The 13,690-nt window shown below is 32.1% G+C and overlaps 1 protein-coding gene across 1 annotated transcript in view; it reads right to left on the reverse strand.

The window, feature by feature from the left end:
* Positions 1 to 13,690, reverse strand: part of LOC128186545 (uncharacterized) — a 66,179-nt gene that overhangs the window by 3,515 nt on the left and 48,974 nt on the right. Inside the window, exons 63-77 of the mRNA XM_052856368.1 lie at positions 13,251 to 13,490; positions 12,996 to 13,124; positions 12,730 to 12,852; positions 12,139 to 12,393; positions 10,659 to 10,916; positions 10,233 to 10,355; positions 9,673 to 9,927; positions 9,075 to 9,299; positions 7,595 to 7,852; positions 6,518 to 6,541; positions 6,322 to 6,416; positions 6,157 to 6,218; positions 5,819 to 5,994; positions 5,490 to 5,589; positions 5,292 to 5,308 (exon numbers count right to left, since the gene is read on the reverse strand). Coding sequence (XP_052712328.1) covers positions 5,292 to 5,308; positions 5,490 to 5,589; positions 5,819 to 5,994; positions 6,157 to 6,218; positions 6,322 to 6,416; positions 6,518 to 6,541; positions 7,595 to 7,852; positions 9,075 to 9,299; positions 9,673 to 9,927; positions 10,233 to 10,355; positions 10,659 to 10,916; positions 12,139 to 12,393; positions 12,730 to 12,852; positions 12,996 to 13,124; positions 13,251 to 13,490 — 2,340 coding nt within the window. The remainder of the gene's footprint in view (positions 1 to 5,291; positions 5,309 to 5,489; positions 5,590 to 5,818; positions 5,995 to 6,156; positions 6,219 to 6,321; positions 6,417 to 6,517; positions 6,542 to 7,594; positions 7,853 to 9,074; positions 9,300 to 9,672; positions 9,928 to 10,232; positions 10,356 to 10,658; positions 10,917 to 12,138; positions 12,394 to 12,729; positions 12,853 to 12,995; positions 13,125 to 13,250; positions 13,491 to 13,690) is intronic.

Consider the following 13,690-nt stretch of genomic DNA (forward strand, 5'->3'; position numbering starts at 1 on the left):
CAAAATAAAAAGGAATAAATGGTGAAAAATCTTTACTCACATCAGATCTATTAACTGACATGGTCTTGAGAAACTTAGATATTGCACTGATAACACTATTAAATTGCATGGTACAAATATTTGTCAAGCTAAATTGCTTTTCAAAATCATGTTGTGATAAAAAAGTTCCATCATTATTCAAAAAGTCACTAACTATTTTTACACCATGTTCATACCACAATTTGACATAAATTGTTTCATTACCAACACATATATTTGTATTGTACCAAACTGGCATAGAAAATAATTTTTGCTTAAATATTATGTTATCCGAAGCTTGAAATATTGTTAAGTATGACTGAAATACATCTTTCCAGAAAACAATACTATGTTTCACAATATTATGCATATATTTGTCACCAAAATCAAGCATATTTTTTGTAACCTCATTGCCATGGATTTCAAAAAAGATGTCCATCCATGGTTTCTTATCTTTAAAAAGTCTCCTAATCCAGGAGCATTTTAATGACTTTAAAAAATTGTTAATTTCTAGCATTTTAAATCCCCCTTTTAAATAATCTTGGGTGATAATTTGTCTCTTCACTTTGTCAATCTTTGAATTCCATATAAATTCATAGAAAAGATTACTTAAAAAAGATAATGTTTCTTTACCCGGGTTTGGGAGAGATATAAAAAGATGATTAAGCTTTGGATAAAGTAATGTTTTGGCTACAGTGACTCGACCAATGGGAGTGAGTATTCTCCTGTTCCACTGTTGTATCATAGCTTTAATTTTTGGTATTTGGATATCATAATTTAAGTTAACTATTTTTTCCAAATCTACAGAAAATTCTATTCCCAATAAACTAAATGTTGTACATCCCCACACTAGTTTCCATCTAGTATGGTGATATACTTGCTTAGAAAATTTTTTAGCACCAATCCAAACAATTTTTGTTTTCAAGCTGTTGATATTTAGTCCTGAGAAAGTAGAAAAAAAATCTACAGTGTCAAGTGCAGCAAAAAGTGAATTTGGTGAACCATCAAGTACTAAAGTTGTGTCATCTGCATATTGGATAATCTTATGTTCCTTACTATTAACCACAATACCTTTGATATTTGTATTTTGTTTTATTAGAATTGCTAAAATTTCTGCACATAGAATAAATAAATATGGAGCAATAGGATCCCCCTGTCTACATCCTCTATTTATATCAATTTGTTCTGAAAGGAAACCACACTGCAAGATTGATGCTTTGATCCGTGTATTTAAAATTTTAATCCATGTAATCATATTTTCCCTAAAACCCAAATATTCTAAAACTTTATAAATAAACTTCCAAGATATGGAATCAAAAGCTTTCTCAAAGTCTATAAGCACAAGTAAACCAGGTAAATTTTTTGTTTCAGTAAAAGACATTAGATCATAAACAAATCTGGTATTTTCTCCTATATAACGACTTTTTATGAAACCAGATTGAGTTTCTGATATCAAATAATTTAAAACAGTTTTAATTCTATAACTGAGACATTCTGATATTAATTTGTATAGTACATTCAACAAGGTAATTGGACGCCAGTTTTTCAAATATTGTCTGGGTTTGTCCCCTTTTGGTAGACATGTAATAATTCCTAGCCTTTGAGATATAGGGAGCTCTTTTTTAACAAAAATATGGTTAACCGCAGACACAATGTAATGTTTGAAATCCTTCCAGAAAAACTTAAAAAATTCAACAGTAAAACCATCACTCCCTGGAGATTTGTTATTTTTCATATTTTTCAACACATTATAAATCTCACTTTCCGATATATCGCCTTCAAGGGATATTGAAGTGGATGTATCTAACCTTGGAATGTCAGTTTTTATTATATCTTCAAGATTAATATCTAGAAGATCTGAGTCTTTACAAGAAAAAAGAGATTCATAAAAAGTTTTGACCTGATGAAGGATACTGCTTTGATCATATATAGTGTTATTGTTGTGTGTTTCAACTTTTTTAATAGTTTTATTTAGAAAGTTCCGAGACTCTAGTGAGCAAAAATATTTGCTTGGTTTCTCTCCTTCTTCTACCCACTTAGCCCGGGATCTTATAATATGACCTTGTAACTTTTCTTTTCGAACTTTTTCAAGTTCAGACTTTTTTTCATGCAAAAGCTCAAAATCAATATCAGACTGTGACTCAATATTCTCAATATCTTTCAGTAAGGTAATTTCAATTTTATCTCTTTCTTTCTTCTTAAATGAAGAATATGAAATTGTAATACTACGGATCTCCATAAGTAAAACTTCCAGAAAAATACTGTGATTTATATCATCATCATGTAGATATTGATCTTGGACTTTATGAATAGTTTGTTTAACCTTTTCAATGTAAGTTTTATCTGTCAGAAGACTGTTATTAAACTTCCATAGCCCACGGCCTCTTACAAATTTATTGAATTTTAACTCCAAAAGTACTGCAGAGTGATCTGATCTATAACCAGGTTTAATAGAAATTGTTTCTACCATGTTTGACAGGCTTTCAGATATTAGTATATAATCAAGTCGGCCTTGTTTTAGAGGATTTCTTTTTCTCCAAGTAAATATTTTTTTGCTTGGATTTAGAATCCTGTAGTAATCAACTAATTGTAAATCCTTCATCAGTTCAAGAACCTTGTCCCTTGCTTTTGGGTTATTAACATTGATATAGTTTTCTGTATCCAACACAGGATTTAAAGCAAGGTTAAAATCTCCACAAAGTATAAAATAGTCATTATCTAGGTTCAAAAAAATATCACGGACTTCTTCGTAAAAACATGGACTGTCATAATTTGGACCATATATGTTAATAATAGTAACACGATTCTCCTCGATGGTTATATCAATCGCTAAAAGATTTCCTTCATTATCTTTAATTTCATTGTGTATTTTAAATTCAAAATTATTGTTAAAAAGAAGACAGACACCTCTTGAGTTCGACCGAAATGAATTGAATATACATTTATATCCCCACTGCGTTTCAATAAATGGTTCAATTTCAGATGTAAAGTGTGTATCCTGTAAGCATAATATTGAATACCCTTGTTTCTTGAAAAAATTTAGTACGTCTTGCCTTTTCGAAGATGTATGTAAACCTTGACAATTCACTGATGCTATTTTTATCAAATCAGCCATTTATTGTTACATCAAAAAGAAATAAAAAGTAATAAGATAACTTATGTAAACAACAACATATCCTAAGTACCTTTTCAAAAATTATTCTTTCACCCAAACTCACACATCGCCATTTCACACACTTCCATACACAAAAACGAAAGTTACACACGCAAAAACGAAAGTTACAAGATTTTATGTGCATTCCGATCCCGGTCACCCAAAATCGATCCCGATCGAAATGTCTTCACACAAGGCTCCGCTGGCACATCGCTGATATTTAATGCTTCACCTTCATGTTCACATTGTCAAATATGTCAAATCTATGCCTTTTATTGTCTTTATCAAGAGCGAAAACTTTTCCATTGTACAACCATGCGGATTGAATTTGTGGGTTCTTGTTCAAATCGTGAATTAGTTTTGCGTTCATTGGGGTTATGTGGTCGTACATGGTGAAACATTTTTTGATTTCTTCTTTTGATCGGTTTTTGATGACTTTGACCTTAACTTCTGTGGACTTAAATTTTGCAATCACCGGTCTTATCCCACCGCGATTCCCTTGAGGCAATCTGTGTATCTCCAGCACATCGTTGGGGTCTAGAGCTACACCGGCCTTTTCTTTCAGAATGATACATAGATCCATCCTAAGATTTTCGTCTTTTTGTTCTTTCCAACCCATGAACTTTATGTTATTTTCTGGGAATATTGGAGGTTTTGGTTCGCCAGTTTTAAGGCGTCTACTGAAATTTCTTCGCACTCTTTAATAGTTTCTTTCAAAGATCTGAGTTCCTTATTCTGTTCATGTAATTTTTCGCGTAAAGTGTCGAAATCCAGATTGAAACCATCTGACACTTCTTTTACTTGACATTCAAATTCTTTGGTTTTTTTAGATCGAAATTTTCCCTGACCGAATCCGTTATTTCTGATTTCAAGTTGTTTTTAAATCTCTACTAACTTCTGCCAAAACTTCTTTTTTTATTTCATCCTTTAACTCACTTTTCACTTCGGCAATGACAGATTTCACAATATCTTTTAACTCAGATTTGTTTACCATTGTTTGACGAATTTCGAGCAGGCTTTGTTGAATATTGTTCAAGTCCCTGGTCAAATCTGGGGTTCCATTAAGGGTATCTATGTCTGAACTACTTGATCGTTTCTTTTTTTGAGGTTGTTTATCTGATACCACTGAATTTTTAATAGAAGTCGATGCTGAATTTAAATTCAACTGCACGTACCTTTTTTCGGATGTTTTCAAAGGGTTGTCCAATGTTTTTTTGTCAGTTTTTTTTTCCGGTCTCCTTAAGCTCATCGGGGTCTCTGTCGACATTTTGAAACGACAATCTATTCGTGCAGGAAAATTAGTAAATACCTCAATATTTCCACTCGAACACACTTTAAACGGCTGTCCAGTCGTTCGTACTCCAGTATAGTCCACACTGTGCACTCAAAATAGTTTGTGAAGCGTAATTTGTATGAATTATTAAATAAAAACAGCGGAGCTCTTTTTCTCGCACTACACCCTGACCATACCACGTGACCACGACGACATTGAAAGATCTTGAAACATAGACTTGGTTCAAAGTCGTTGCAGATCCTTTATCCAAACGCTCAGTGGACGTAAAGTATGAGCTAGTTAGGACTAAGGGAAAATTATTTAAGCTCTGGTCTGATAGGGCCTTGACCTTTGCCGCTTTACCTTAAAGCACTGTTTATGCAAAGTATGAGCCAGACAGGGCTAAGGGGAGAGTATATATTCTTTATGGGGTGGGGGTGGAGGAATGAGTAGTATATGTATAATTTGACTCTGACCCTTAACCTACAACAATATCAAAGATCATTTCACGCCCTCTTATCAAAGACACCCTGTGGGTCAAGTATAAGCTAGATTGGACCAAAGGGAGAAAAAGATATACTCCTGACAAGTGATGGGCTGACGGAAAGTCGGAAAGAACAAAAGAGAATTCCCAGCAAAATCTTTTCATACATTCTTTCATAGAAATCTTATCTAAATGAGAGGTCGATCACCAGTATTGAAAAAATCTCTTTCATATGATTTTGTAACACTATTATTAGAAAATTGCAATTACAATTTTTTTTCTTTAATTAGAAATTTAGAAGGTTATGTTAAAAAAGATTTTGTTTTTTTTAATGAATATTTTATGAAGAAAAGTATACTTACTCGAATCCACAATTCCTCTATAAACAAAAAATGACAATAATAATAAGTATAAAAGTGCGAAAGTAGACATCTATCATTATAAATTTCTAACTTTTTAAAAATAAGATTCATTTAAGAACACCTTACAAATTCATCAAACAAGTTTTGATTTAACATGTTAATAAGTAAATAAGGATCTATTAGCAAAAAAGAACATACGTGCAATAAGCCCTGGCATTGTCTTCAACACATTTCTCATTTTCCCCACACGGATTGTTGATAACATACAGGTCACATTTCGAAGATGTGTTTGTGATAACTGAAGATAAATAATGTAAATCATTTTTATTTATGATCAAGTCTCTCATTCAAAAACATTATTGATATCGAGAATGCCTTCACTAGTTCTTTGCATTTACTGCTAACAGAAAAAAGCGGTGAGATGAACTATCGTTTATTTATAGACAGCTAGTCTTGGTTATTTAATTACTTTTCAAATGAAATGTATCACCGTATTGATATTATTGTGATTTGTATAATTAACATGCCTTTAGGGTTTCCAGATGCGTCATTTACTGCTACTGATGATACAGTAAGCGGTGTATTTTCATACGTGATTTTGCTTTCTCCTTTGGTCAAACTTAACACAGATTTCACAAGATCTTGGTTTGCTTCTTCTGATTTGTCTGCTACAACTTCGTGTTCAACAATTGTACTTCCTCTCCTGTTATAAAATATGATACGATGTTGCATTTACATCTGATGTTGTTATAGAATATAAAAAGAAATGCTATATTTGCATTTATTTGCATAAAAAAATGAAATAGGTTCATCATACAAATTCATTGTCCATTAAATTTTTAAAAAGACTGACAAAATCTAATACCTGATGACAAGGATTATCACTTTAATAAATCCAGCAATTCTGTCTTTGTAAAAAGCGTCAAGCTGTTAAATAATACAGAAGTATTATAATCCACATTTAATCCACATAAGTGAAAAAACTTGAAAGAAGCTCAGTAACAAAATCATCACCGGGACATTATCTTACCGATCTATTCATCGATTGCTTAACATTCTCATAGTCAGAAAGTGGTATGTCATTTGGGAAAGTCAAAACTACTCCAAGTTTTACTTCAGTCGATTCTGTAAAACAAAATGTCGTTTGGGAGACAAAATAAATACTATGTTCAGTCCAGATTTAATTGCATGTTATGAAATGTATTCTTAGAATATCTTATACTCACCTGGTACATATGCAGGTACTTTTTCTAAAAGAAGTAAATATAACAAAATGTAATTAAATAAATCATCCAGCCATATTGTATGAAATAATGTAATAAAAAAATAAATAATATTGAAATCTGCAATATCAAAGCATCTAACTCGGTGTCTGTTTTGCAATAGTTTTGAATTGTTTTTGTTTGCTTGTTTCTTTTGTTGTTTTCCTTGGGGTTTTTTCAGGGGGAGAAGGGGGGGGGGTAAACTTCATAGGATCTCCGTAATTGTGAATGAAATTTGGTGTAGTTTATATTAATAAGCTAGTCATTGGCATTACTTTCCTCTGTTAAAAATGTTGTTGTGTACAATATAAAAAAAATCCAAAATTATATATGACCAAATTTCGGTTAGCATCCGTAATATCAACCTCACATCTGCAGCGCTTGCGTTTTAAACGTGATCAATATAAATTTTTGCTTTAAGCACTTTTTTATACGATGTTTATCGAAAAAAAGGGTATCACTGCTAATTTACACTGATTTTTACTCAATCAGGCCATTCTAAGCTCCAGTTGTATATGTAATTCCCATAAAATCAAACAAGACCTGTCAAGCCTGTTACAGAAAAGACGCATTAAAACATGCTAGTGAATTTGTCTGGTGTTGGTTTGTATAGGTTTAGTTTGTTCATTGTGAATTAAAAATTTATTTTAAGGAAGTCTAATTTAAATAAAAAAAGGTCTTTTTAGACCAAATCAGATGAACTAAAATATTTTTTGAAGCATCGCGGAGATCGTTTGGAATTGAAACTCCCTCTTCGAAATGTCAGATAAAATGTATAAAGTGAACCACGTTATCACAGCTAATTACAAAACTAATTTAACTTACAACTTTTTATAGCATGTGTTCCTTTAAAATATACAAAACGCATTTAATAAAAGAAGTCATGATCATGATGATGATAATGCACATTTTTCTAAAGTAATGAAATCTATGGAATATAATTTAATTGCATTTTATAGGATTCATTACATGAATGTTATTTCACAATTGTCCATTAATGATTGGTAAATAAAAAATCTCTACAACAAAATTTAATAATACCTATACAGCCGGTACTGCTATTTCCATACAGACAGACACAGCTAAATCCACCATCGTTGTTCACACACTTTTCAGTAGTAGCGTTACAGGCGCTGCTATTGGTAATACACTCATCTACGTCAATTGTGCAATCCGTTCCGGACCAGGTAGGAAGGCAAGTACAGGTACCATCGTTATCATTACAATCTAAGGTGTTTGTAGTATTACATGGACACGTTTGATCGCAGCCAATTCCAAAATGTGTGTTGTTACAGCCAACTGGATTAATGGAATGAAAATACAATGTATTAGTTGTTTTTCACACATCAAAGCGTGCGTGCAAGACAGTAGTACAATTGTGAGGCTATGTAGCTCTTTGGTCTTGAACAGAGAGCTACAACTTCACATCCATTTAAATATTACATAAATTCTATTGTTTATCAAATATAAAAGTAATGCCGTACTAGCCACCTCGCATCAAACATAACAATTACATACTTTTGTAAAATTTGCTCATTCTATAAGAATGCAAAGTATTTTTGCTTATTATTCAGCACAACTGTCTTCGATACATTTGTAAGAACTGAGTTTTGAGGAAATATTGTTTTATAAAAATTGCCCATTAGAAAAATATTCATTGTAAACAATACATGTATACATGTATGTATTTGAAATGAAATCTAACTCTGAATATTCATTGCATACATGTATATTCATTATTATAAGAAGCAGTGTTATGAAAGAATTTTGTTACACTTTTTAAACCGACGTTAATTATGTGGAATGCACTGTAATAACTTCTCGTTTTATTCATTGTAGCAATTGCGATAGTCCTGATGTGTTTTCCTCTACCTCTTGTAGTGTTTTCACCACATCCTTTTGTTGTTGGAATAGTTATGGTACTATCCGTATTACTTACTACTGACCGACTACTTTATGACGTTTCAATTTGATATGGTTTTCATCAATCAAAAACGTTTTTATGTATCAACCATCTTTTCACTACCTCCGTGTTAAATAAGCTGGTCTGAAAAAAAAACCGGTATTACGTTCTGTTGACCATGATTTCTGTGACGTTCATGTCTAGCTTTGTGCCGTTCTCTGTACTTTCAGAAAAACTGTCAATGAGTGTTTGAGTTGAATTTTTACTTATAACGGTTGAAAAAGTACTCGTTCTTTCTATTTAGTCGTTTGAAGAGTTGCTGTTTAACTTTTACTTATAGGAAAACAAATCTGACCTGTATCATTTATATATAAATATTAGTGAGAACTTGCAGTTAACTTTGAAAGCCGTGCAGTTTAAATACATATATGTATATGTTTTGATATTTGAAAACTATACAAAAGCAGTGATGTTTTAAACTGAAAATCTGATGTTTTATTAAAGCTATTTAAAAGATGTTATATATTTTAAGTGTAATCAAAACAATACAGTGTTTTGTTATTCAATATATAATATGGCAAAATGAAATATGACTGTCTTGCTGTGCTTTTCCTCTACCTCTTGTAGTACTTGCACTACCCACTGTAGTTGTTACAGCACTTGTCATGGTACTGCCCACTGACTGAGTACTCTGTGTACTTTGGGTTGTTGACTCAGTACTACCTCCAGTAGTTGTTGGATTACTTTGCGAACTTGATGTAGTACTATCCACTGACTGAGTAACATCTGTACTCGTTTCTGTGCTTTCGGTTGTCGTTTCAGGATTTGCTGTTGTTGTCATGGCTGTTTTGGGGTTTCATTGAATAGTTATATAAGCTGACATGCATCAATCAAAGATTAATCAACCATTTTCAAGTCTATGTTATTTGTAATTGATTAATATTAATAAGCGTCATGCATGTAGAGTAGTAACCGTACATTAACTTAATATTATTTTGCACGTTTAACATGCAATGCTGTTGGAAGATCAAGATGGACATGCTTGCTTTTAAAATGACATTCACACTGTTAATGTTAAAGAACATCACGGTGCCTGAAAATGTCTCAATTTATCATTAGTTTTGTTAGTTTAAGAGAACGATGTTTCAAAATATTTTCAGATATTTAATAAACTAGCACACCCTACAGGTTGATAATCTCAATAAAATAATCATACCATTGCAAACTCCATTTGCTGATCCATATCGGCAGGAACAATTCCACCCGCCATCTCTGTTAACACAGATCTCAATTGAAGAGTTGCAGTCATCTGTCCCTAACACACATTCATCGACATCTACGTCACAGTTTGTTCCATTCCATGTTGCTTTGCAATTACACTGTCCAGTGACGTCATTACAGTCTGCTGTATTATCCTCAATGCACATGCACCGAGAGGAACAGTCAACACCATAATGTGTACTATTACAAGCTGAAAATCATCAATTACATGTACCAATGTAAATAAATATTTCTCTAATTTAAAACAGATAAATTTACAATGTTGTTTACAATAAAGTTTTACTTATATAAGCATATAAGAAGACAGAGAATCAAAATAAAACTTAATTCTGATATACATGTAAGTGACAGACCAGATCACTGATTGGATAGAAAATCACAACATGTATATGTAGAATTGTCAATTTGTAATTGTTTTGGAAAAAATAAAACAATTTCAGTTACTAGTATTAGATAAACATTCAAAATAAATACAAAATATTGGAAAGTATCTACCTGAACAGGAATAACCATCTCCACTAAATCCAGTTTTACAAGAACACGTGAAATTTCCAACAGTGTTAGTACATTCAGCATTGGTGTCACAAGTGTCAGTTCCAAGTGTACATTCGTTAATATCTAAAGTTGAAAGAGTACAATAACATTAACATGACCATATGCAGTAGTCTTTGAAGAAAAAATTTCTTAAGTTTATAGTGTATCACACCAACTCCAACTTGTTTAGATAGTTTTACAAGGACAAAAACATGTGCCCAATATTTTTCATAAAAAAGGAAACATTTGCTTAAACATCAATTATACATAAAATCGGTTACAGAATACAGGGCCATGTACATAATATAAAAAGTACAAAGTGGTAATGCACTGATATTCAATGCAAATATGCTCAATTCCTACATATACTTATATATGAATCCTTACCGACACAAGACCCAGAAGCATCCTTTTTAAAGCCAACGTCGCAGTTACATACATAGGATCCGTTTGTCTCCGAGCATAGAGCGTTTGGACCACAGATAGTCGCGTTAGCACACTCCAAAACGTCTTCTGTACAATTAGTTCCTTTCCATCCCACTTTGCAGTAACAAGTTCCATTTTTCGTGTCACATGACTTGGTGTTTGTGAAATCACAAGAACACTGACTTGCACAATCTAGACCATACGTATTCAAAGCACACTCTGAAATATATATGCATTAGCTGGTAAGATATTCTACTTTTCATTGAAAGTAACGTTTTTTTTAAAACACTTGCAAACATAGTTTTTGTACGCTGAAAATAGAATTTATTATAAATTTTTTTATAAAATCTGTGTCAATTGCAAACGCAAATGTAAACGCATTCTAATAAAATGCTTTTATGCTTTTAAAATGTTTCTGCAAATCAAAATTATTTCTTATAGAGACCGAAATGAACAACTCAAAATCAATTTTTCAGGTTGTTTACACTTAAAGCTTTTAATTTCATAAATGCCTAAAAAATATACATCTTTTACTTCAAATATTTTGGTCTGTTTGAAAATATATGGCTTTTGCTGGTGAGGTTTTAAAAACATTAAATATAATATTTAAACTGATGTTTTCTTTAAATATTTATCATTAAAAATCATTTAGGTAGCTAAACACAGTTTCGTATAAAATCCAGGGGGGTTTTCTTTGGGGAAAAGCATGATGGGTAGGGATTTTCCTGCTATTTTTATGCGGTATACATGAAAATTAATTTTCTAAATTCTCAATTGCATAATATAGTGGATTTTCTGTCGAATACATGAAAAAAGTATGTAGAAAAATGTTAAAAATTAATTTTGTGAGACTCTAAAATAAAGGGAGGTAACTCCAAAAACATCCGGATTTTACACATGCAGAATTTCATTAATTTTTTAGCGGGTGACATAGCTCTTTAAAAAGCTGGCGAATGTTCCCTGAAAATACTATCAAACGATGCCTAAGGACTTGTTCTAGAAAATGTACAGATATTAAAATTGCTGATTTGGTTGCATTCTGCTTTTAGGGGAGCCTAAAATGCATGGGTGTACTGCATTTAGAGCCATCCTTTTGTCTATTTTCCGCATGTTTTGAGTGCCAAATAAATTCTAGCATTAAGTTACATGTGCATTATTCTTAAATATTTAAAAATTTCACAATTTTATCTTTCTATTGTTATATAGATATATATGTAACATGTTTTTACAATTTATCTTTATATGGGTCAGTTTTGCTTTCCCCTCATCTGAAAACGTCCTTATAACGTTACATATAACACTGCGTTTTGCACCCTTATAGTATTGAAATTAAACATAAAAACAGTCACATTTATTAAGATCATCGTCTTAAGTATTATACTGTTGATGATTTATTAGACTTTAAACAATTTAAATGAAGTGACCAATTAGAAACACATACCGACGCATTTTCCAGCAGCCAGTGAATATCCCTCATCACAGTTACAAGAATAGGATCCATTTGTGTTTTGACATAAGGAGTTAGCTTGACAAATAGTAGCATTTTCACATTCATTAATATCTTCTGTACAGGTTGATCCTTCCCACCCCTTTTTGCATGTGCAGTTGCCTAATACTTTGTCACACACGTCAGTGTTTTCAGCCTGGCAAGTACAGTTTGAGGCACAGTTGTCTCCATATTTTCCATTTTCACAGTCTACAAATTAAAAAAACGAATCGAGTTATAAATGTAATAGATGGTGTTTATGGGTAAAGATTAATATTTTTAAAGCATGCATTTGCTGTGATATGTCATGTTTTCCTGATTATTGTTACACAGGGTTCTTAGTTATTGCAACTCACATTGTAATAAACCTTCTAAATGGTTCTGTTAAAATGAATGCTGACTTTTCCTTGAGTTCTTGAATTTTATACTTATCTACATGATTGTATTACACATAAGTATTAGTTGAACGACTTATTCATCACACTTCATGAAATTGCAATACAAGGATTTCACATTAAATATTATTGTAAACTTTACGATAATTACCAATGCAGGTCCTCTGATCAATGTCCAATTTTTTCCCCGGAGGACAGGAGCAAGTATATCCCTGACCAGGTGCATTTTCAGTGCAGTTGTCAGAACACGGGTTAGTCGCACATTCATCATTGTCTAAAATAAAGATTTGTTTTTGTACCATTTCATTATTCCGAATTCATCTAAGATATATTGGACTTGTAACGACTAATGATTCAATATATTCTTATCTAAGCCAGCGATTAATTTTTACCATTCTGCAATTTAACACTATTTACCTAAACAGCTGATTTGGTCGGTTTCATTCAAGGAATACCCAGAGTTACAAAAACAGTACTCTTCCTTATCTAGATTGATTCCGCATTGCTGTGAGCAGTTAAATGTCGTATTTGTGCACTCCGTTTTGGCTGAAATGAAAATTTAACCATATGATATTTTTATCAATAGAAGTTGTATAATATAAAACCATAAAAAGGACAATAACAAACTGTAAACATGCCATTTGTATGCATATTAGCATGAATTATATGTACCGTAGCACGTTGTTCTAGTAGTAATATTTAAAATGAATCCGTCGTTGCAGGAGCATTTGTAACTTCCTATTGTGTTGGTGCATTGCTGATCACAGGGACGGACTGGTGCCAGGCACTCGTTATAATCCGTACATTCTGAGTTATTGGACAGAAGGAATCCGTCGTTACAACTACACGAGTAACTCCCCTCGGTGTTCGTACAAATTTGACTGCATGGTGAATTATCGCATTCATTGATATCTGCAGAAATAAATACATACACGATTGTTCACATATCAAAATAAAAGAAACAGTAAAGCAAATTTTAACATCTTTAATCCATGTTCTACACTCGTTGACAATTTTCCAATATAACAAGCGCATTTTGGCAATCCTTTAATCATTTATTTTTGTCTTATTTATATTTTGAAGCTATTTATGAAGAGTAGTAAAAATAGGTA

The sequence above is a fragment of the Crassostrea angulata genome, chromosome 1, assembly GCF_025612915.1.
Source record: "Crassostrea angulata isolate pt1a10 chromosome 1, ASM2561291v2, whole genome shotgun sequence".
Taxonomy (NCBI): Eukaryota; Metazoa; Mollusca; class Bivalvia; order Ostreida; family Ostreidae; genus Magallana; species Magallana angulata.